The following is a 24,672-nucleotide window of genomic DNA, read 5'->3' on the forward strand; positions in this document are numbered from 1 at the left end:
AAATATTTTTAATAATTTGATTAAATTTTAATTTTTAAATTTTTTAAAAAAATTTTTGTGTTTTTGTTTTTGTTTTTTTTTAATTTATCTTAAATTTTTAACTATTTTGTTTTATAAACAATTTTTTTTTTCTTGTTTTTTGCTATAACAAATAACAGTTTAGTTTTTTTTTTTCTTTTGATTTTAAATTTAAATATAAAAAATTAATTTTTTATTTTTATTAGAATATAAAGGAACAAAATGGTAATTTACATTAAATATTCATTAAAATTACAATTAAAAATTAATAAAATGTTTAAGAAAAAAATAATTCTATATATGAAAAATTTAAGTTAGAGGTTATTATAAGCTGGGTTCAACATTTCGTGGTCTTTAATTTTAACTATATATTATTTTGAGTTGAACTTAAAATTGAATAACAGTAATAATATAGCAATTTCGATGTTTTTTTATAATTTCTAGGCTTTATAATAAATAATTACATAATAAAGAATTTAAGTTCACTAACAGAATTGAAAATTCGAAAAAAAAATATATGTATTAAGAGAGTCTTCCTTTTATAAGAGAACCCTCGTTATGGGCGACTGTATAAGCCTTTATTGTTTTTTAGTCATACTCGTAATTCTAAAACTACAATTAGTGAATTTATTAAAAATTAGAAAAAAAAAATAAAAACTGAATTAAAATAATATATTTTTTTGTTTCTTTGTAATTTTTAGTTTTTAAAATTGTAAATGTTACAAATTATTTTTCTTTTATTCGAAAGTTATCGAAATTTTTTTTTAATACATAAGTATAGAATGAAAAAAAAATTAATTTAATTTGAAAAAATTGCTTATATTTTAAATTTTTTTTTTTTATCATTTTTAACTATTTTCATTTTTCATAGTGATGAATAATATATAATTAATTCATCATATTATAATAAATTTTATCAGATCGCGGACATACAAAATAAATTTTTTTTATTTTAATGATTGATAATTGATTTAAAATTTAAAAAACAAAAACCTTAATAGCAGACTCGAGTTTAGTTTGTCTTAATATGTATTTACATAAGCTCCCCTAAAATTACAATAATATTGTATTTCTTACATAATTCATCAATTACAGCACATGAACTTAACTATGTATTTAATGCAATATTACTGTAATAAATTAAGTCTCAGGTGTCTGCATTTTTAAGGTTGCAACATTTGCTTTTTTTGTTTATTTTCAATTTTATATGCTAATGTATTTTCACAGCAAAAAGATTTTGTGAGTTTTTTTTTTTTCAAAATTTTGCTGATAAATTTTTTGTTATGTGCCGTCGATTACGATAATTAGTATTGTTATTATTATTAATATAATTTGTAATATCATTTAAATTTAAATTCCTTAAATTTCAAACAGATGATGTTGCATGACATTCTGAATCAATAGTTAAACTTGATGCACGTAAACTAAGTGATGCCAATGATAAATTACTACGATAAAGTGGTCTTGGTGATGAATTTAATAAAAGTGCAGCACTATCTATTGTTGGTATTGTTGTTGAAATTCCATTTAATTCATTTAAATGTTGAATTGAACCATTATTAACATTGTTATTTATAATTGAACTATTACCAGCTATATTACTATTACCATTAATAATACCATTATAGCTGATATCGTTATTTAAATAATTGCTAACATTTGTACCTCCTCCAGCTGATGTTGTATCACCACATAAATGTAAACGGGAACTTAATACCTTATTACATGCTGGACATGCACGTGATGCTGTTTTATCACGTCTTCTTAATATTTCATGAGCACATCTATATATATATATATGTATATATATATATATATATTTATTATATATTATTATTTTTTTTTATGTATTTTATTATATATATTATTTTTTATACATATTCATTGTATATATAAAATAATATTAATAAATCATAAGTAAATACGTAATTAAAATCATTATACGAGTATAATATAGATAGATAGTTAAAAACCATTAAATTTATATAAAAATAGCAATTAATAAATCTTTTTTTTTCTTTTTGAGTGTATAAATTTGATTTTATTATTGATTTATATTTTTATTTTTATAAATTTAATTTAATTATTGTTATGTGTAATAAATTTTTGATTTTTTCTGTATTTGTAAGAGACGAGATAATTTTTTCTGTATTTACGTTTTCTGTAAGTTCAAAACCAATAGAAATGAAAATAGAGAAGAGAAACAGAAAGATAGAAGGAGCTTCAATAGCAAAAAAAATAATAGGATCACTTAAAAAAAAAATACAAATTCGCAGAGAAAAATAAGATGCATACATTTGGATTAGTATTTTCAATATGATCCAATATATTATTATATTTATTATAGTATTCAATCTGTGTGTATATACAAAAAAATTCGGTCATATATACATAAATACATTTACCTACCTACATATATCTATCTATCTACCAAATCCGTTTTTCTTTTTTATTAATTTATACATATTAGTTATTATAAACATTTGTATATGTATATATTTTTTGTTTATGATCACATACCTAGAATGTAAAATATGTGCACATGGTAATGCTTCTAATGAATCTGGCTCATTACCAAAAACTTCACCGCAAGCACCACAATTTAAACCAAGCGCTGCTTCTGTTTGTGTTGCCAATCTTGAATGAGTTTTATATTGTTCTTCATCTCCAAGTGCACGATATATTAATGATAAACGGCTACGTATTTTACGTACTAAAAGCTACAAATAATTTTAAAGAGAAAAAATAATATTAAATAGTCACGAAATTTCTTTATTTAAACAAAAAAAAAAATTTAAAATTAATAATTAAAAAAAAAAAAATCTTTTAACACTTAACAAACCTTTGCACCAATTGAACTAGCAACTTCAAGTAATCTAGTATTAAATTCTAATGGGCGACAATTACATATTTTTTGTTGTAATCTTAATGATTCCAAACAGCGTGCAGCACCATCCATTGCCTCCATTTGTGCCATACGATCACCTAATGCAGCAGCTGTACCCATTGCTTGTTCATATTGACGAAATGCACGCTGGAAATATAGAAAAATCTTCGATGAAGATTTTGTATTCCTTATAGTATTACTGTGCGGTGTTGTTATATTATTAGTATTATTTCTAATATTATTATTATTATTATTATTGTTATTGTTGTTATTATTATTATTATTATTGTTATTACTATAATTTGTAATGTCATTATCATTATCATTTTTAATAATATTATTTATATTTTTATCATTGTTATTATTATTATTTATTTGTTGATTTTTTTGATCAATTAATTTTTGAGTAGAAGTATTAGTTAAATTAAGTGTATTATTTAAGCTCACATCAATGTCCATTTTTTTCCTATAAATGTCACCCATAATACGTATACTTCTTGTATATGTTGCTTGATCGCCGGATATTAATGATAAACGTGTAGCTTCCTATATTGTATATATACATATATTTATATATTTATATATACATATAAAAATATTTTACATACATATATTTATATATATGTATGTTAATATATATATATATATTTAAATAGTTAAAACAATATTAATTAATATTTTCCAAATAATTATAATTAAGAAAAAAATTAAGAACATTTAAAAACAAAAAAAAATTTTTGGTTATAACAATAACTTTGAACTGATCAATTTAACTAAATTTAATTCATGCCGATTTTATTTAAAAATAATAATAATTTAAGTTGCGTTTATTTGTTAAAATTTTTTTAAATTTTTTTCAACTATTTTTGGTTAGTTTCTGAACGAAAGGACGGACTCGACATTGAACAAGAATGTGTATCTTTCAACTTTACAAACTGAATTGTAAATTAATGGTATTCTACGAAAATATTTTCGTGCCGGTATAACTATTATCGATCGCTTTGACTAAAATTACAGTAAAACTGTATTGTTAGACAATTCAGAAACCCAGTTATCTTCTGAATTGTACTGTGATTTCTGATTATTAACCAAAAAATTAAACGATTAAAAAAGAAACAAAAAAAAAATAAAAAACAAAATGAATCCTTAACATACCATACAATAATCGTGTGCATCACCAAGTTCTCCTTGTTTTCTTAATGCAGCTGCCATTCTTAGTAATGCAGCACGATGATGTGATGAATTTAAATCACCTAACTGTAATGATCTTGATAAATCATATGCTTTTGATGCATAACGTGCCGCTTTGTCATTATCTTGTAAACGACCAAACAATTCCGATAATGCAACATATACTTGTAATTCTAACGATGGATCACCAATTGATGTTGCAATTTTATGTGCACCCTGTAATCCTTCTAATGCACGTGAAAAACCACCCATTTCTAAATAAACTCTAGCAACAGTTAAATGTACTAAACCACCCGTACGACATTGAGTACCACATTCATTATATAATGAATGTCTTGCATATGATAGTGCTCGTTCTAATCCACCTAATTTTTCATGTGCTCTTGCTAAATTTAAATATGCTTCAGCACGCATTGTTGGTGAATCTAATTCTTCTGATATACCTAATTGCCTGTGACCAAATTCAATTGCTTCACGATATTTACCCCAATCCATATGAGCTTGATATAAATAACCCAATAATGTGAAACGATCTTCACGTTTGTTTGTTGCTTTTAAAGCGCTACGCCATGTTCTAACTGCTGCATTTTGATTATGTTGTTCATATAAACGCAAACCTCGTTCAATCTTTGAATATATTTGGATTATTTAAAAAAAGAATAATGCAATAAAATTATGTATATATTTTTTTTATATTATTATTATTACTTTTCTTCTTGCTAAGTATTGCTTAAAACTTCTTTGACATGCTAAAAAACAATCAAGTATTGAATTACGTGATCTAGAAAAACCATGACGTGTCCATAATGAAGTTCCATCGGGACTTGACCCGTATCCAGCCAATCTTGAAAAACTGTCATCCAATTGGCAAATGTCTAATTTTTTTTTTTGTGAAATTATTTAGAGAGATATAAAACACTATATAAAACAGCTATTTTTAAATTATTATAAAATAAATTAACATCTATACACTTACATATCAATAACTTGACTCGACTCAGTAAGGATACATACGGTACGTATGTATCCTTACATACCTTGACTTTTAAAATACAGTAAATTATGTAACTACAACTCACATGCTCAAGTATGTATAAATATCGCAAAACTACAATTTTAAAGTCAACATTACTCTTCTAAATAGACAAAAATAAAATATTGGCCAAAAAGTAAAAGTTAAAAACTTTAAAAAAATATACATATGTGTCCAATGTAACGTACTTAGCCTAAGAATAAAAATTTATAAGTGCATTCACTTCCATTGTTTAAATTCCGTTTGCACTCACGATATGCTAAGCATTAATTATTGTAGAAATATACATATAATATAAGAAAATAATAGGTTTTGTATTGGAAATGTTATAAAGAATGGATTTTGTATGACAGACAGATTTAGTTTGGTGTATGAAGGTTTGATTCGCCGATCTTAATGGTTAGTGGTTAATGATTTATTCGAAATAGGTATATCTTTTACATGAATTTGTGAAATTTTAAGACTATAACTGACTATACGAAAATTATGACATATTTCGGTATATATACACATTTATGTATAGTTATGTAGATTTGAAAGAAAATAGTTTGAAATCGAGGATAATAATATGTTGCGCATTTGCAAAGAATATTTAATTTTGTTACCTATAGTGTTGCACTTTCTTTTTAATTTTTTATGCTAAATCTACATTACTTGTGTCCTCACTCCCACATAATAATTTAAGAGAATACTAAGTTTTAAGCTTTCATTACGTCAAAAATGATATAATATATATGCATATAATAGTTGTCAAATCTTTTTTTATAAGAATAATTTCATTAATACACATATACCTGTAGCATTGTCCAAAGGATGTCTTGACCCATCAGGTGAAGCTAAAAGGTGTGTTGCTGATAAGTTATGGCTATGCGGTATGCTTTTTATTTTTTATTATTTTTTAATTTTAACATAAAGACAATAAATAACAATATTATTTAATTGTATTTCATTTTTTCAATAAAAATAATAAAAAATTTACCTAAGAAGATCCCTTGAAGCGATACTCTCCCATGACATGACTCCTTGAAAAATAATTTTAAAAAACTTTTTTATTTTTTTTTATTTTTTAAGAATATTGTAATGGCCTTTGGATTGCTTTGAATTTCCGTTTTCCTTTTGATATTTTTAACTTCGATATTTCAATTGTTTTTAATCATTTATTTTTGTTTTTTTTTTCTCTCCTTATTTTAAATTGAATCCTTATTTTCAAAAATTGAAGGTTCTCTTATTGTAAATATTTATTATTTAAATTTTAAAATAATATTTGATAGCTAAAAATTCTAGCGGAAAATAATAATTTTAAATAGGTATGATTATACAATATATTTGACTTCAAAATTATTAAAGTAATACATGTATAGTATCAACTAATTTAAGGCCACTCTGTATCAAAACTTTAATAAAATTAACTTTGACTATGTTACGTTTTATACAATTATAAAAAATTTGAAAAATTATATAAAATTACTTGCTTATTTCTATAATATTTTCGACAATATGGCTCTTATATAGGGCCTTTAATGAGTTAACACTGGTTTACAAATATGATTTATAAGAATTATATTTGATTTACTGAGAATATGTCATTTGTAAAATTTATATTATTTAATTACTTTAAATATAATTTTTTCATATATGTACATACAAACTAAACAATATTCATTGTGTCTGAGTTAATAAACAAATAAATAAATAAATAAAACTCAAAATTATTACTGCAAAAAATTCAAGATTGACTGCACATAATACAAGTAACATAAGTCCATTATAAATCTCATCATTTCTAAAATGGTTATTATTAAAAACACAAAACTAACCCAATTAGTTTAAAATATATTTCAATAAATATATTGCAAAAAATTATGTAGAAAAAAACAAAACTTTTTTTTTTTGTAATTATGTATTTTACATGTATTTATTTATTTAGTAAATATCTAGATAAGAGCCCCAACGCTTTAAACATTTACATGAGTGCCACTTGTATTGTTGTGCACAGTCAATATACATAAGTCAATATTTATTTAATAAATATTCTTCTTATCTTATAAAAAACATAATAATTAAATAATTTGCATCACTTCTTGATAATATATTTTGGTAAAGCTATTGAATGGAATTTATGGAATGTAAAAGAAATGTAATATATGTACTTATATGTATGTACATAAATAATAACAAATAATTCTCTGCATGATTTTAAGTATTTTTTGATGATTTTTTGCATTTATTCTGCAAGTAAATGCAATGGAAATTTTATATTGAACACTCTTCTATAATAATTTCTGATATTAAAAATTAATTATTTTGCATTCGAAATTAAGAAATTTTTAAAAAAATAATATTAATAATGTTAGCAAATTATTTCGTATTTTAATAATTTATAATTATATTTTTATAATTTTGCGTAATACATTTAGGCTGTATTTATTTTCTAAACTATTTTTCAACACAAAATATCATATTTTAATAAAAAAAAACAATTTTCCCAATACATTCTATTAAATAATAGAATGTATTTGAAATAGAATATTTTACTACACCATTCAATTCTTTATATACATATGAAGACACACATAATATGTAAATATCATGTTCATTTTTCAAGGATAATAATTTTTTCTGTTCTTTTTTTTTTTTTGTTTTTGCATATTTTCTCTGATATCACTATGGTGGTTATTATTTTTCTTTTTAAGTTTTCTTTCCTTCTTTTCTGCATCATTTATTTTCATTGAAATGCATGAAACTAAATAGTTTTATTTATTTTGAAAAAGGGATGATGATGATGATGTTTTTTAAATTGATTGCTAGCGGGAGGGAAGTAGGGAAGATAGGCAGGACAAAATATTAGACAAATGAACAATAACAGTAAGGAGCTAAAGATTCAAGGAGTATAAGAGATGAGAATATGAGATGAATTTTTTTTTATTCATAATATACAATGTATACATATGTGTTATGTCCTTATTGAAAAAAAAAAAAATGTAAATGAGAATAAAAATTGAAATTCTGAAATTTCGAAAAAAAAAAAACAAATATTAACATGAGAAATTAACATGAAAATGAAACGGTAAATTATTTATGTTAAAAATCACACACATTTTAATATAGTTTTCTCCAACTTATATAATTTAAAAAAAAAAATCCAATATTTTTACATATACACACATTACATTTACACACATACATCTTGCATTTTGTAATTTAAATATTTTCTAATTTTTTTTTTAATTTAATTTTTTTAATTGCATTTATAAATTTTAATATTTTATATTTAATTTTTAAATTAGCTATTTTTTTTATCTTCTATATTTTTAAAATTTTGTAACAAAAATAATAAATTTTTTCTTGTTTTGTTTTTGGTTTCTGAGTTTTTGGACTTGGATTCTTAAAATTATTGTATGTATGGGAACATAATATTTTAATTTTTATTTTTTCTGCTTTTTTTTTCTTTCTCTCCTCTTATTTATTAGTTTTCTGATGATAGATTTTACTTCAACATTATCGTTTCCTTTTGGATTCTCATTTCAAAGATTCTCTCTTTTTTTTTGATTTTTTTTTTATTATCTTTCTATCATCAAATATCTTTGTATCCTTTTCTATCATCGTAGCATAAATACATAAGTTAAGTACTTTTTAATTTTTATTATAATATAGTAAAACTCCATTTGTTCGACCTTTTTTGTTTTGGTAGACATAGCTTAAAAATTAAAATATATTAGTTCTCTCTCTTCTTAACTTCTCCGCAATTCTCTATGCAATCTTTCTTATAGGCCAATTTCTTTAGATGATATATAAACTCAGGCAAACAATATATTACGCGTGTTATTAATTTGATAGTATTGTAACCAAAATGTGTAACTTTCAAGAAAATTCGAGCTTTCAAGCTCACATAGTAAAAACGCTGCTTGATTTTCAAGATGATTTCTTTAAATTTAAATATCAAGTAACCAAAATTTCAACCATTTGATTTTAACTTTAATTTTATATTCCATAAGTTGGTGTTGTCAAAGTTTTACTGTAGGTACAAAATAAGTATAAAGAATTGAATGGTAATGATTTATTTATAAGTATAGAAATATACGTGGAAGTGTTAGTGCAAGTGTGTATTTATATGCAGAAAAAAATTTATCTTTTAATTATTAAAAATTTTAGTAATGAGAGAAAAACTTCAAAACCAAAGAGAAGATAGAGAAAAAATTTTTAGAAAAAAAAAAATAGGAATATATAAGGGTAACCTTTAATATCTGCCATTTCAATTTGACATGTCACCGCGCGTGTTATTTAAATGTTAATATTGAATATCATTCCAAATGATTTCAATAACTGGACGTGACTACCTAAAAGTATGTGAAAAACTAGTTTGCGATTCTCATTTGAATCATACGATTAAGAACCCCTACCATTATGCCCTATAGCAGCTGTCGGCAAAGTGCGGTTCACTCAACTTCAAAATTTCAAGGGAAAAATATATTTTTTGATTGCGACTATTAAAATTTTTCAAAAAAATTTTGACATAGATAATAGATATAGGAACATAAAATTCTATACAAATTTATTATTTGTCAAAAAAAACCATCAATAAAGTCAGTTAAAAATGTATAAATCTGTTGTAAATGTAAGTCTTGTATGTAGGTAAAGTAAGAAACTCGAGTGGCCCATACTCATGCTCACATAGCACATATTTGTCCATGACTCACAAATAGATTTAATCTGAGGCTGATGAAAGTCGCTAAATCTGCTTGTGTAATTGTAATTGATATAAATTATACTGTACTCTCATCATGTTTTCTGTCAATTTTTTTCTAAATTAAAATAATTTTTCAAAAGGATTATTTTTTGAACAGTGATCGATTGACTTTTACTTTGATTTCAATATTTGTTATAAAATTATAAATTAAATTTTTATGTATCATCAGATAAATAGTCATCAGAATTTATCATAGAATCATTCTTAGATTTTGACGTGCTGTATATGTAAAACGTACCTTAAACTTAATATTATTTTGGTAAATTCACGATTTTGCGCATAAGGAAAAAAATTTTCAAAAAGCATCTCTTCTATACAGAGCCACTTCTTGTACATACATACATATGTACAAGTAGTAATTCATTGAAAGTGTAATTCATTGTTATGTGTAAATATATGGGTATGTTATGTACCTGTAATAACGAAAATGCAGTTATTCTGTATTACCACACAATTCAACAATTCAACAACTTATAAACTTAATTAAAAACATTGTAACAAAAATACTTTATATACAAAAGATTGAATTTAATAAAATTTGGCAGTTTTATTCTTGTTTTTTTTTATAGATCAGGACCTTAATATTTATTTTTTTTGAAAATAATATATTTAATTATTTCTAAAATTCGAATTGATCAAAAGTTTAAAAATCGCTGGAGCCTTGAAACCATTTTTCAAATTTTGTAACAGCAAAAAAAAAAAAAGGGCTGGCTTCCTTTATTGCGACATACCATTTCTGAACTCTAAAAAAACAAAATGGTCGTTAAAAGTTACCGTTATCTAAAACCCGTTTTTCCCAAATTTTTGATAGCCTTTTTCTTCTACACCGCACACTGCAGGAGTCTGAAATTTTAGTAGCCCTTAGATATTCATATATAGTTTTCCCAACTCCACCCCCTCTCAAATTACCAGCTTTCGAAATCTGTAAAATTTGAATATTTGGCATCCTTCAATTCCGAAACCATAAGCTTTTTCAAATTTGTATAAACGCTGAGAGCTAACGGTAATATCCATGCCATTAAAAAGCATAATTATTTTTCTTAACTCATACAATTAATCCATAAAATCGAGCATTATGTTAACTCTTCTTCAAATTTATTTTTGCTTTATTTCAAAGCTTGCATAAATCGTTCATCCTAAATATATGCAATCCTAGTAATAGTTTCGTCTATGAATGAAAATAATTTTAATAGGTATACATAGATTGTTTTTAAAAGCAGTATTTTTAATTGTTGAAGGGAAAAGTTTGACCCAACCTTATTTTAATATTAAAATTTACTATTTATAATATTTTTTTTTTTAAAAAACGAATATTTAATTTCTATATTTATTAAATATACAAATATTATAATTTTATGCAATTATGTGTATTGAGTTCTGCTATTCCTTTTAATATAATACTATACTTTATTTATATAATAATACGAGTACTAAGTTTAACTAAATGCAAAACTAACTAAAAATTTATTGAATAAATTAATTGCACGTTATATCCACATATAACTGAATTACGAGTATGTAGTGAATTCGAAGTTAGATTTATATTTAGGTAGACTTCCTAAATTTTTAAACGGTTTTTTATTTTTGTAATAAATTTTTGTTTTTTTCCTGGAAGTTTTTCAAAGAATCAATTTTCATGCTGGAAGTTGATGAAGAATCATCCCCGAAATTATTTGCCATCTTATGCGAAACACCCTGTATAATAAGACTTAGTTTGGTATATATTGATATTATAAATAATAATTTTGAATTAACGCAATATCAAATCAGGCTTTGATAAAAAAAGTTTTAAATTTTTATTAAAAACAAAATTTAAATTAATTATTGATAACAATTTAAAAAAAAAAATATATTGTATTTTTAATATCTTCAATATTACAGCATTCTATTATTATTGCAATTCTTATTTACATAGAAAACACGATTTTGTATCAATTAGATGCACCTGAATTCGAAAATAGAGTAACTATTCGAAATAGAGTTAAAAGCACGGCCGTTATCAACTTTCAAAATCTCAGCTAATCTATTATAGATCACTTTCTCCCTCTCTCCGAAAATACTTATCCCTCTCTCCCAAATTTCTTATCTAATCCATCATATTTAACCCTCAATTTTTTAAATCACATCCACAAACACTGGGCGTTACTTACATCCCGGTTGCCTCCCCCTTTGCCCGCCCCAAACCCGGATATAAAACGAGGAGAGGAAGGAGTTACACCTCGTTAAATAACCTTTGTCCTTCAGTTGGCTCAGTTGATAGTACCATGTAAGGGTTCCTGGATGGGTACACGTAAAAATTATGAAGATGACGGAACAAGAAATCAATGTTACTGGACAGGGAATCGGAACCCCACAACCGGTTTTCCATACTGCAATGGAAAACATGTTGCTAGTTATCGCGGATGTGAAATCACGAAATAATTTCAATAAAGAAGAAATAAATCCCTCAAATCGAAACAACAAGTAAAAAGACTATCAGTTACTCAAATAGGTAATGAAACTCTAGTCACTACTACAAATAGCTCACGTAAAACCACATACGTGTCAAGCGACGTTGTTTCACTTGAGCTATATAGCAAGCGGCAACCAAAAACGAACTAATATTACTATTACTAATAACGAAGTAATATTACTAAAACTTGATTAATGCAAGTTGGCAGAGAATAATATGCATGACGAAATAAATATGCTAGAAAATAGTATTAATTCAGTAAAAGCAAAGATAATACCAGAGTTAAGAATGTTGAATTGGAATGCAAATTGGATTCTGCAACCCAAAAATGAATTAGAGGTAGTATTATTAAACGAATATATTAATATTATTGTTTAATATCTGAATCACACTTAGTTACAAATTCATATATAAGTATAAACGGCTACATCTTTTATTATGCTTGCCATCCAAATGGTAAAGCTGAAGGAGGTTCTGCAATATTAATCAAGAGTCACATAAAACACAATGAAGAACAATATACAGCAAAAAACTATGCACTTCACAACAATTAAGATGCATTCACTTATAGTAAACAATTCAACATATCGGTATACTACAGCTCACCCAAACACAATCTTACAAAAGAAGACTATAATCATCTTATAAAAAACCTTTGTCGCTTTTCTATCCCAGGGGGAGATTTTAATGCAAAACACATAAACTGGGGGTCTAGATTGATCAAGAAAAGGCCACTTTAAATCAGTAAAAGATCATGACTGCAAATTTGTCTCAACAGGTAAACCAACATATTGGCCTACTGATAGTAACAGATTACCAGACTTGCTCGATTTCTTCATACTGGGAGGTTAAGATATAAATTAACGTTTATTGAGGAATGTGAGAATCTAAAGTCCGATCATACAGATATAGTTCTTACCGTTAGCATATCTATAATAGTCGGAGAAGGTCCCTTAGCTTTGACAAATCCTAGAACAAATTTGGGAAGAGTTTAGGGACTCTGGCATAAATAAAATTAGTAACTCATTAAAAAAAATCACTGCAAGATAATAAAAAAAAAACAATGCAACATTTCTGATTAGAAAAAGTGCTAAAGCATTAAGAAATTTCTTTACATAATAAACGCTCCCTTGATAAAAAATATATTCCAAGACAATGGAAAGTTGCTGAAGTTATTATGATTTTGAAACCAGGACAGACACCGAATATTAAAAGTTAATATAGACCAATATTATTGCTTCCATTAATGTTAAAAATATTTCATATATTTTCTTGCTAAGTTAACTCCGTTAATAAAAGAAAGGCATCTGATACCTCACCATCAATTTGGTTTAAGATTAGAACACTCGTATGTAGACCAAGTTTATCGAATCTCTAATATTATAGAAGACACCTTGAAAAATAAAAAAATTATTGCTACAGTATTCCTGGATGTCGCAAGAACTTTTCGCATCAAATACGATGAAGAATATTCCAATTTAAGATCTATTAAGGCTGGAGTTCCTCAGGTTGCTTGGACCTATTTTATATATCCTTTTCACAAGGAATATACAAAGAAACGATAGTTACATTATAGCTACTTATGCAGATGACACTGCGATCCTCTCGAGTAGTAAAAGTGTGGATGAAGCTACAAGGGAGTTTTAAGACACAGTCAACCAAATTAGTCAATGGAATAAGATAAGGAGAATAAAATTAAAAGAAAAGTCAGTTCATATTAATTTTACGTATTAAAATGTAGATCCAAAAAGAATATTTATAAACTCCAATCAAATCCCATACGCTAATACAGGAAAATACTTGGGTATGACGTAAGATATCAAACTAAAATGGAAAGAACATGTAAAAAAGAAAATAGATAATTGTGGAGTAGGCCAGTGGGTCATATTCTTAAAGGTAATAAAAATCCAATTCAGATAATAAAATTGGTAGATAGGTTATATTAACTTAGTTAAAAAAAATCATGAAAAAAAACATCACGGCTGCTATTAATTAAACAGTTAATATAGGTTATTTGTTTTTAATATGTACTTCCAGTTAAAAAAATTGTTTGGGATCTTTTGTTTTGTTAAAAACTTCCAAATTTTTTTCTTTTCCGATTATTCTTTTTTTTTACCAATTATTAAGAAATTCAAAACCTTTTCTTAAAATATCATTATCAAGTAATTGTGAATCTTCTTTTATTTCATTTCTATCCTCCTCATTTTCATCATCACATGACGATGATGATGGTGCTGCTGCTGTCGCTCCTATTGCTGATATTTGTTTTATATTTTCAATTGCTTTAATTGATGATGATAACTGTTCAATATTATTAAAATTACTCGTATTATTATAATCATTTAAATTAATAAAAATTTCACAATCATTTTTATAATTTGCAATAATTGGTGATGACGATGTTGTTGATGATGATGATGATGATGATGATGATGATGTTGGTTCAGTTGTCACTAACTTTGTTGTTCCAGTTCCAGTTGATATAATATTTGATTCTGTATTTATTGATATTTCTAATGGTAGCGTAACATCTTTACTTTTATTATTGAAATTATTATTATAATTACTATTATTACTACTTCTACTATTGTTTATATTGTTATTATTATTTCCTTTATTGCCACCAATAAATCTCCATAATATATTTGTTTTAGTATTACTATCTTTATTATCTGATAAACAATCAATATTATTTTTATCATTATTTTTTAATATACTATCGCTTTTACTATTATTGTTATAAAATCTTTCGTATTTTTTATTATTAATTGAAAATAAATTATTTGATTGTAAATTATTATCATTTAGTATATTTGCATTTTCTGCATTAATTTTGTTATTATTTGACAACTGTAATTGCTTCTGATGTTGCTGTTGTTGATCATTCATGATCTGAATATTTTCTTGATTTATTATACATTTTTTCTTAACACTTTCAGATAATTCCCTATTAACTTTTTGAAATTTTAATATTGTAAAAGCTGATGGCATTTCGTTGTCTGTAAAAAAAAGAGAACAAAAATATCATTTAAAATATAATTTCATCAGTTCAGTTTTCAATATAAAATAGAAATATTAAAAAAGAAAAAATGATATTCTCCTCGATTTCAAAATCATATTAATAATTTATTTAATTGCATAATTCACACCCAGTTAATTGTTATTCTGCGTTACAAAAGATTTCTCTTACAGTAAATATATAACTATAAGAATTTTAATAAATCTGTGAGTTGATAGATAATCGCTATTATGACAAAAATTTAAAACAGAAACAAAGTAATATTTTATCACATTATATGTTACGTTATATGACATATATGACATTAGGAAATTTGTTTTTATTATAGATTAGCTTATTTGTCATGATTTAATTGTATTTGTTTACTAATATTGGGATTATTTATTAACTTCTCCACTATTCCCTGTTGTAGATCATTATTTTTAGAGACTTCTTATTTTTTCTTTTGCTTAGTTCTTGAACACAACAAAAAGTTATCTGTATATAAAATAAGCATTTGATTGCGAAGAAAAAGAAAAATAATTAGAATAAGTATCTATCAACATGTAATAAAATTAATGAACAAATTTACAATTTTCAGCGTTTTCAAAACAATTTTAATTATAGCTAATTAAAAATTACCTTCATTATCATGATTATCATATTTATTTAAATTCGTTTTATCATCATCAAATAATGTTAAATTAATTTGGGATTTTGTTTTTACGCTAAATGGCATTGAATGTTCATCAGGAAATTGACCAAAAACATCATCATTAATTATTTTTAAAGCAGTTTTTTGTTTACAATATGTTGATAAATTTTTTCCATCAAATTCATATATATTTTTTGTAGGTAATTCTTTAAAAAAATTATATAAATTTGATGTTGTAATTGATTTCAGTGTTTGACTTTTTAATGTATAATTATTTAAATTTGGTATTAATGTTATTATATTACTATTATTACTTCCATTGCTAGCAATTGTTATCATTGTGGTTGATGCTGTTGTTGTTTTTGAATGCAATGAATTTACTGTGTTATTTTTACATAATATGGTAGTATTATTAATACCATTATTAGTACCGGATGTACTATTGTTATTATGATTTAATGCTGATGTTTTCTTAATATTATACTGAGGATTATTAATGTATTCATTTTCTTGAACTAATGACAATACTGAATTTGTTGTTGCTGATGTCGATGAAGATGATGATGATGATGACGAAGATGATGATATCGTTGATGATGTAGATAATGTAGATGATGTACAAGTTGATTTTTTTCCTGATAATAATTTATGTTTTTGTTTTTTATTTATCTTTTTTTCATATAATATAGTAATATCTGGTTTTATAAATATATCATTAATTATTTCAATTTGTTCATTATCATTTATTTGATTCCATATATGTTTATATGGTAATGTTCCATCTTTAATATCTAATGATATTTTAATAGCAATTGAGTTTAGATTTGAAAAATATTCATATTTATCAATTGTTGATGAAGATGATGAAATTAGTTTTTTGTTATTGTTGCTATTTAATTTTTTTGTAGTTGTATCAAACTGCTTCAAATAATTATTTATATCTTCATCGTCTCCTCCACCGTTTAATCCATTTAATAAAAACGAGGGTGTATTAAACATTTTTTTGTTTTTTTTTCTTTTAACTTTTCAATATAAAACATAGATATATAATGTTAATGAAGTATAAATATTTAAAATGTTTGATATTAATTTTTAATAAATTTTAAATTGAATGAAGTTTTTACTAAAAAAAATTAAATATTTTCTTAAACTGGTAAAGGTAACGGCTGAAAATGATAAAAAATATAACTAGTGAATATGTAAAATAAATATAAAATGTGTAATATTCAATATTACTCAATAGTTGATAATTTGATCAAATTTATAACATAATACCTGCCAATTATTTTTGTATAAAAACAATGTTTTGCTTCTTTTGTATCCACTCCATTATAACCTCCAAATAATATTAGGTTTTGGCAATATAAAGGGTTGTATTTTCAAAAATCACCTTACTAATTTGTTTACATAAGCTAAATATATAATTTAATCAATTTTTAGTTAATAAAACATTTTCAAAACGGATTAAATTCAGATTTGCAATTTGCTCAACAAAGCCGACAAAAATCCCTATATAAAAATCGAAAACGTCAATAATTGAATAAAAATGTCAATTAAAAAATGTTGGTATAAAGGACACACCCCCTATACAGAAAAATAATATTGTAAATTAAAAAGAAATAAAGTTCATTCAACCACTTAACTATGTATTTGATTGAGTAAACTGTTGTTCAGTCAAGAAAGTTTCTTGGAAAACAGTTATTTCTATCACTTTCGTAAATAGTCGTTTAATTTTTCATCAAAGCATTCATATACGTGTTACTAGGAATAAGGAGAATCTATATGGTCAACCGATTTCCTTGCGGTAATTCTCCAAGAAATCAGGTCAAATTCTAATTTATCGCGGAGTTCTTTTTTGAAATGTCAATCCAATTTGATACCATTTTCATCAAAAATACTGCAATAAAAAATATCCGTTCACCTTAAAAGAGAAAAGCCAATGAACCACTGCGATCAATAGAAGAATTAGTTCAATTTGAAATAGCACATTTTTAAAGTAACGATATCAAAGTGCTTCTCTAATACACATTTTATACCTGCTAATCAAATCAATTAGGTAAAATCAAATGTTCAATCAGAATTTGAATGGAATGTTGAACGAAATTATAAGTTGACATTTCATATCTTGTAACAGTAATGTTAGAGCCATTTAGAACATTATGTTTTTATTGACTTTAGAGTTGCCGTTGATGTCAATAAAATTTTACAGTAAAATTTGATTGAATATGTTTTTATGTAATTTATTCTTTCAAAGCTTATCACGTTTCAAAAGTTTGTACTTTTTCGTAATGGTATTTAAATTTTTTATTTGTTTTCAGAAGGTATATATTAATAGTTATTTATTTCTTCAAAAACCATGCATTCGAATATGTGCCTATAGAATAAAGTCCAGTATACAAATATTATAATATGTGTATACAAAAATAATGTAATCAAATACAATTTCATGTCACGGCTGTGCCTCGCAGGATATAATTTGTTAACCCGACGAAAAAAATAACCCAAACTGGGGAAAAATAGAAAAATTTTTCAAGATTTAATATTTATCTACAAAATTTCAATATTTTAATATTTTCTTATAATAGAAAAGAATTAATTTTTACTTTTTTTCCATACTTTTCCAAAATATTTCAGTTTATCCAACAATAGTTTACAGTTAAAATTGTATTAATATATGAATATGACCATAGTATGATTAAGTGACATGTAAAATATTAGACAATTTAAGTAAAACAATTAATTATCAGAAATATTTAATTACAAAATAAAAACTTTTTCCGAAAAAATTTTGAAAAACGAGAAAAAATTAAAGGGAGTCTTTAATATAGTAAAATGGTTGCATTTTGAAAATTAAAAAAAAAACATCTTTTGTTAATTAAGAATTTGTTATAAAGAATAGATCAGCTTGGTAAAAAATATCAATTCCTTCCAGGCAACATTTTCCATAAAAAAATACAACAAATTTGTAAGAAATATCTCAAAACGGCAACACTATTTCGTGTATAATATTATCTATTTTAATTAAAAAAAAAACATGTTGACATTTTTAACTTGAAAACTAGAACAATGAACTGTCAAATTTTGACAATTTAACACTTTTTTTTTCTTTTTTTTTTGAGTATGTCAGTATGTGTGTTAATTGAAATGCGGGTAATACATTAAATAAAAAAAATGAAATACATTAATAAAAAAAATGTATAATATAAAAAAAATAATAAAAAATACAAAATTGTAAACTTCAAAAAGAATATTTATAAGAACAAGAAAAGTCGGGAAAACAAAAAAAAAAGCAAAAAAAAAATACAATATAACATGGCTGAAAAGTTGCTATTCAAAGAAATGTGAGAAACCCATCAAAAAATTTCTCTGAATGGAAAAAAGATTGAATTTTGAATTAAAAAAGAAAAGAAATTGAATTTTTTTATATTGAAGTTGTTAAAAAAGTGAGTGGAATTTAAAAAAAAAAAAAATATTTAAGGTTTTCAAATTTTTAATTTTTTTTTGTGTTTAACAAAAAATTTTATAAAAAAAAATTATTTTTGTGTTTTCTTTCTTCCAAAAATTTTTCCTGCAGCTGCTGCTCTAAAAACATAAAAAAATGCAAATCTTTTAACAAAAAAAAAATTTATTAAAAAGTGAAAAATTATTTTTTTTTTTGTAACTGTGTATACTTACAATATATGTGTATATATACTGTGTGCAATTCGATATACATATATTGTATGTGTACGTATAGAAGTGTGTATATATGAGTATACATACTTATGAAAAAATATTGAAAAGGTTTTTTACAATTTTGTAATTTTGCTTTAATAAAAACCTTAATTTTCATACATATATGTAAGTATTACAGTTACAGTACAAGAAATTAAAAAAAAAAAAGTGTGGTTAAATTATTTTTAAATTTATGGTACTTAAATTAAGCGCCTACATTAAGGCTCGAAAAATTTATAATTTTTCCAAATTTTTCTTTTTTTTTTTTTGTTTTACATACATATGGTATGCCATTCAGTCCGACGTCTCTGGTTAAAAATTTTTGAAGTTTATTTTGAAAAAAAAAAAAATTTAGAAAGAAACAACAAAAGAAATTGCATTGGAAGCTACAAATTTTTTTGATTTTCAAAAAATTAACAAAGAAAAAATTAAAATTAAAAAATATTGAAAACAAAAAATATAAACATAAAAAAAAAGTAGTGCTTTGGTATAATTAAATTTATGCTAAAACAATTTTTAATAAGTTTTTCAAGTCAAAAATAAGACAATGTTTAATTATTTTTTAATAGGTAAATAAGAAATTTAAAAAAATTCTTATTACTCAGCAGAAGCCAAAAGGGAAAACGAGGAAAAACAACCAATATAATTTATTATTTTTTTTTTTTATAAAATTATTGTTTTTATTGGTGGTGGTTTTTTCATTTTTTTCACAACTCCCTGTGTGTCAATCTACCCATATTTTTTTTTTTTATACATAACGTATGTACAAATATATATTTATATAGATTTTTTTATTTATACATACGGGGTAGGTACCAACCTAATTGTTGCCTAAAAACCTGCTTATATCAATTTCATTTTTTATCAGATTAGGTACACTCATTTCAAAAATTTTATAGGTAAATCTAATATTTTATGATTTAGATAAAGCCGTATATAGATTTTAACGGGTATTCGATGTTTTTAATAAAACTAATGAAATCCCTAAATTAAGAATTTTGGAAAAGATGCTTAGTATATGCTTAGTATATATAAGTGAAAATAAAAAACGTAAAAGATGTTTAGGTAGTTGGTTATGTAGGTATGTAGGTACCCTAACCATACTTTCCTAATATTTAATCAATTTTTTTTTTTAACATTTACGGTACAAGCTAATCAGATTATGTTTATATGTATTTATTTGTTTTTTTTTTTTTCATCAAAAAAGAAAAAAGGAGAAATCAAAATTGAAATAAAAAACAAAATTAAATTATAATAGGTACCGAAGTAGGCAAGTACATACATGGTAGGTACCAACATACAACTAAACTTTAAAAATTAAAGATTCTTACTGTTCCAACACAGTTCTTCTTGCTCTTCTCACTTTTCTTTACCATTTTTGTCTAGTTTTCACTTTTCTTTTTTTTATTCCCGACTAATTCCAATCTAGGAGCCTATTTTATATAAGTATATATACACACATATATTGATATTCATATATAAAGCATATATGAAGGCTTCTCAAAGGTAATAAAATAATTCTTTATTTTAATTTTTCTTTTAAAATAAAAACATTAATTGGAATATTTTTAAAAAAACAAATTATTTTTAAGGTAGGTATCCTACCTTTGTACCTACACTATCCAAGGACAAAAAATTGGTTTGAATTTTAAGTTCCTGTCCTAGTATATAAATAGTTATAATAATATGTGTGTAAGAAAAAAAAGTATCCGTGAGAAGGAGAATAGGGGACTTTTAGTACAAAAAAGAATTTTTTTATTTTGGTAGATACGTTGGTGGGTACCTACTTTTTTATTTTTTCTCTATTCCTTTTTTTTCTTTTGTTTTGTAATATTTTTTTTTTTGCTTTTTGGGTCACTTACACTACTTCAACCCAGAAAACTTTTTCTTTTAAATTCAAATAACAATTATATTGGGAAAATATTGTGATTAAAGCGATATTTTCTTTATAAATAACATTAAGTGGCAGTATTTTTTCTTAATTATCCTAGAAAAGTTCCTCTTTTTTTCTTTTGAAAATGAAATGATTTCTTTTTATTAATTTTAAGTTCCCCCTACTAATTTTTCCGGGGCTATTTTCTTCAGCAACTGGACAAAAAAAAAAATAAAATATTTATACGCAGCTAGGTATGTGAGGTTAAAATTAGCGAAAATTAGCGAAAATCCGAAACTGAGGTACGGGTTGATTTGAAAGGCCTTAATTCAACAGCTTTAACATTTTTAATTATAAATTTTAATTATAAATTATTTATAAATAAAATATATTACATTCCCGACCAACGTTTATAAAAAATTTACAAATTGCTTTTGCAACTCTTGTAATGTTCTACAATATTGGAAATGTATCAATGACACTTAATTCATTAATTAATTAGTAATTTAAGTAACAAAATATAAATTTTAATTTCTTATTTTTTTCTCTTCTTTTTTTTCCCCATTTTTAGGTATTTTATATATTGACAATTTATTGAAGACATAGTTGGGGGTTGTGTGTGTATTGCAAAATTGGCGGAAATTGAATTGCCAAGAAAATATTTTTTTTGTTTTCCTTTTTTTTTAAAAAAAAAAAAAAAAGAAAGATGTACTAATGCAAAATACTTTTACACATTAAATAATGTAAGTTTAACTTTTTTGTCTTATATATTTTTTTACATACATTTATCAATAGCTTTTGACATCACAAATTAAATTTGGTTCATTAAACCTTCGTTGTAATCAATGAATCAGTCAAACAATTTTATATGTTACATTTAATTACACTCATTGTCTATTATTGAATACAAAACCATGCCAATCGTGAAATTTTTACATTTTTTATTTAAAATATAATTTCAATAAATATAAAAACTGTAATTATATTAACTCAATAGAAGTTTCTTCATGCAACTGCAGAACAAATGGATGACGTAATCAAAGAAACAAGTTGAAGGCAGAAAAAAAATCTCCCCGAAAAATTAAAAAAAACATCTCTCCGAACTGGACTCGAACCGGTGATCTAGCGCTTTCAATAATGTTACTAGTGTAATAGACATATGAAATATAATGCATAACCTACAGTGTTTCAAATAGCCGATTGAATGTGGCATCTCAATGTGAAGAACAATTCGTCGGCTATTTCTTCATACCTCTGTAGAGCGTCCGCCTAGAAAACGGTAGGTCACTGGTTCGAGTCCAATTCGGGGGGAAGATTTTTAATTTTTCGGTCTTTAATCCGTTTCTTTGATTACGTTATCCATCTGTTTTGCAGTTGTATGAAGAAATTTCCATTGCGTTAATATTATTAGTGTAATAGGCGCAAGGCTTATTAATTAAACAACTGCACGTTGTATTAGTAATTCAGTATTGTAATGATCCTTGGCAAATATGAATTGCAATAATATTGTATTCCTATACACAATTCAGCCTGTTTTGAACCCTAAAACCCTACAAAGCTCTAAATTCCTGAATTATATAGTAATACCCGTATGTTTCTATTACCCTTAAATGCCTGTGTAATTATGTTGCTTTTGTTTATATCACAACAAATAATACACTCTACCCTTCCACTTTTATTCTTCTATTTTACCACAATTAAAAATTCCCCACCAGAAAAATCCGCAATTTCTGTCGCCTGGTTCTCCAACTCATTAAGAGAAATCACTAGTATAGTGCCTGATTTCAGAAATGCAGTAATAAGGTTTTAATATCCCAATTCAGCAATTAAAATTCATAAGCAGAATTGTGTTTTATTACAATATTATTGCAATTTTGAAATAAGTAATTTTTCTAAGGCAAGATGTAGGAAGTTCTAATATTTAATTTTGGAATTTAACTTCGGTTTTTTTTTTTTTTGAAGTTTTAATTTATATATTTGGTTTATTACGTATACATGTAGGAAATTTGATCATAAAAAAATTATTTGAAATTTGAAAAAAAGCAATATGTGTATAAAAAATAAATCACTGTTAAATATGTGTATAAAAAATAAATCACTGTTTAGAGAGCTAATGTGATAAGGGTTACCGTGACTTCACAATATTGCAGTATAATATTGGTATTGATACACAATTCATAATATGAATTGTAATTGCTGAATTCTGTATCAATACTAGTATAACAGAAGTTTTGAAATAATTGCTATCAATAAATTTATTATTATAATTAATTTTAAAATTTTAAAAACATTATATCACTCATATCAAAATAACAAAGATTAATTGAAAGCAAATTAATAATAAATTATGCATTTATAGCGTAGTTATTCTGACGTTTTTTGATAAATTCTTATTAAATTGACATATTTACGTGCATAATGGTAATTTTATGCTATAAAATATAAGTTTGCTCAACAATAAAGCTTTTTCTTTTTGTTTTTTTTTTCCGCAGACAGAATTGTATAATTTCACTTTTCACTGAAATATATTTTATTGCAATTTTTTTGTTGGGGTACCGCTGCTGCATGTATACGTAGTATTAAATTATTTTAACCCATTTGTACCCATGTGCTATAAGTTTCAATTTTTATAAAATAAATAATGATTTATATTTTCTTAATTTGAAATATAGATTAAAATATACAAAAAATTGGAAAAAAGAGTGGTACTTAAATGGGTACAATATGGGAATTACAAAAATTCACCAATCACACATTCAATTATATTTTTAGTGCGTACTAATTTGATTAATAAATTTTTCAATGTTTTTATTTTTTACTAAATCAAAAGAATTTAAAAACAAAAAAATTTTGATTTTTAGAAATCAATTTACAAAAATATTTGTTAAAATTATAAAGTCAAATAATTAAAATTAAAAAAAAATAAAAACATGCAAAACTTTCTAAAACAAACAAACATAATTTTTAAAATAATTTGTATATAAAATATTATAATTTATACCATATATATATATATATATATATCAAAATCATTTCTAATGGTAATCTTTACTAACTGAAATGAGTCATAGTGCTAATAATAAAAAGAATTATAATTATAATAG

The 24,672-nt window shown here is 24.3% G+C and overlaps 2 protein-coding genes and 1 long non-coding RNA gene across 7 annotated transcripts; 1 reads left to right on the top strand and 2 right to left on the bottom strand.

Annotated features, from left to right (window-relative positions):
• Positions 1–252: 252 nt before the first annotated feature.
• LOC129613720 (43 kDa receptor-associated protein of the synapse homolog) lies at positions 253–8,306 on the bottom strand. Of its 3 annotated transcripts, XM_055527907.1 has the most exons (9): positions 8,226–8,306; positions 6,109–6,409; positions 5,924–6,006; positions 4,805–4,971; positions 4,061–4,723; positions 3,353–3,451; positions 2,861–3,052; positions 2,539–2,738; positions 255–1,802 (listed from the first exon to the last, which is right to left on the bottom strand). In XM_055527907.1, exons 2-9 carry the CDS (start codon positions 6,144–6,146, stop codon positions 1,385–1,387), a joined length of 1,860 nt encoding a protein of 619 aa, XP_055383882.1. In that variant the 5' UTR covers positions 6,147–6,409; positions 8,226–8,306; the 3' UTR covers positions 255–1,384. The 3 variants fall into 3 exon arrangements, with proteins under 3 accessions (XP_055383879.1, XP_055383881.1, XP_055383882.1); XM_055527904.1 differs by having other exon boundaries at positions 253–1,802; positions 2,861–3,451; XM_055527906.1 differs by lacking the exon at positions 8,226–8,306 and adding an exon at positions 7,703–8,115 and having other exon boundaries at positions 253–1,802; positions 2,861–3,451.
• Positions 8,307–11,410: 3,104 nt separating this feature from the next.
• Positions 11,411–17,550, bottom strand: LOC129613741 (putative uncharacterized protein DDB_G0282499). The gene is made up of 3 exons (XM_055527936.1): positions 17,257–17,550; positions 15,969–17,147; positions 11,411–15,327 (listed from the first exon to the last, which is right to left on the bottom strand). Exons 2-3 carry the CDS (start codon positions 16,978–16,980, stop codon positions 14,441–14,443), a joined length of 1,899 nt encoding a protein of 632 aa, XP_055383911.1. The 5' UTR covers positions 16,981–17,147; positions 17,257–17,550; the 3' UTR covers positions 11,411–14,440.
• Positions 17,551–19,109: 1,559 nt separating this feature from the next.
• Positions 19,110–24,653, top strand: LOC129613789 (uncharacterized). Of its 3 annotated transcripts, none has more exons than XR_008697337.1 (3): positions 19,110–19,424; positions 22,140–22,311; positions 24,399–24,653. It is a non-coding gene; the product is annotated as an uncharacterized LOC129613789 (long non-coding RNA). The 3 variants fall into 3 exon arrangements; XR_008697338.1 differs by having other exon boundaries at positions 24,430–24,651; XR_008697339.1 differs by lacking the exon at positions 24,399–24,653 and adding an exon at positions 24,241–24,380.
• The last annotated feature ends 19 nt before the right edge of the window (positions 24,654–24,672 follow it).

This window comes from Condylostylus longicornis, unplaced genomic scaffold (assembly GCF_029603195.1).
Source record: "Condylostylus longicornis isolate FDR11 unplaced genomic scaffold, ASM2960319v2 ptg000091l, whole genome shotgun sequence".
Taxonomy (NCBI): Eukaryota; Metazoa; Arthropoda; class Insecta; order Diptera; family Dolichopodidae; genus Condylostylus; species Condylostylus longicornis.

Bases quoted from the DNA above. Each gene is read 5' to 3' on its own strand.
- LOC129613720 (XM_055527904.1), bottom strand. From the start codon at position 6,146: ATGTCATGGGAGAGTATCGCTTCAAGGGATCTTCTTAG. The intron at 3,452-4,060 runs GTATGTTAAGGA...TATACAATATAG, and splicing joins ATGCACACGATTATTGTATG to GAAGCTACACGTTTATCATT. The intron at 1,803-2,538 runs GTATGTGATCAT...ATATATATATAG, and splicing joins GCACATATTTTACATTCTAG to ATGTGCTCATGAAATATTAA.
- LOC129613741 (XM_055527936.1), bottom strand. From the start codon at position 16,980: ATGTTTAATACACCCTCGTTTTTATTAAATGGATTAAACGGTGGAGGA. The intron at 15,328-15,968 runs GTAATTTTTAAT...TTTTTTTTACAG, and splicing joins TGATAATCATGATAATGAAG to ACAACGAAATGCCATCAGCT.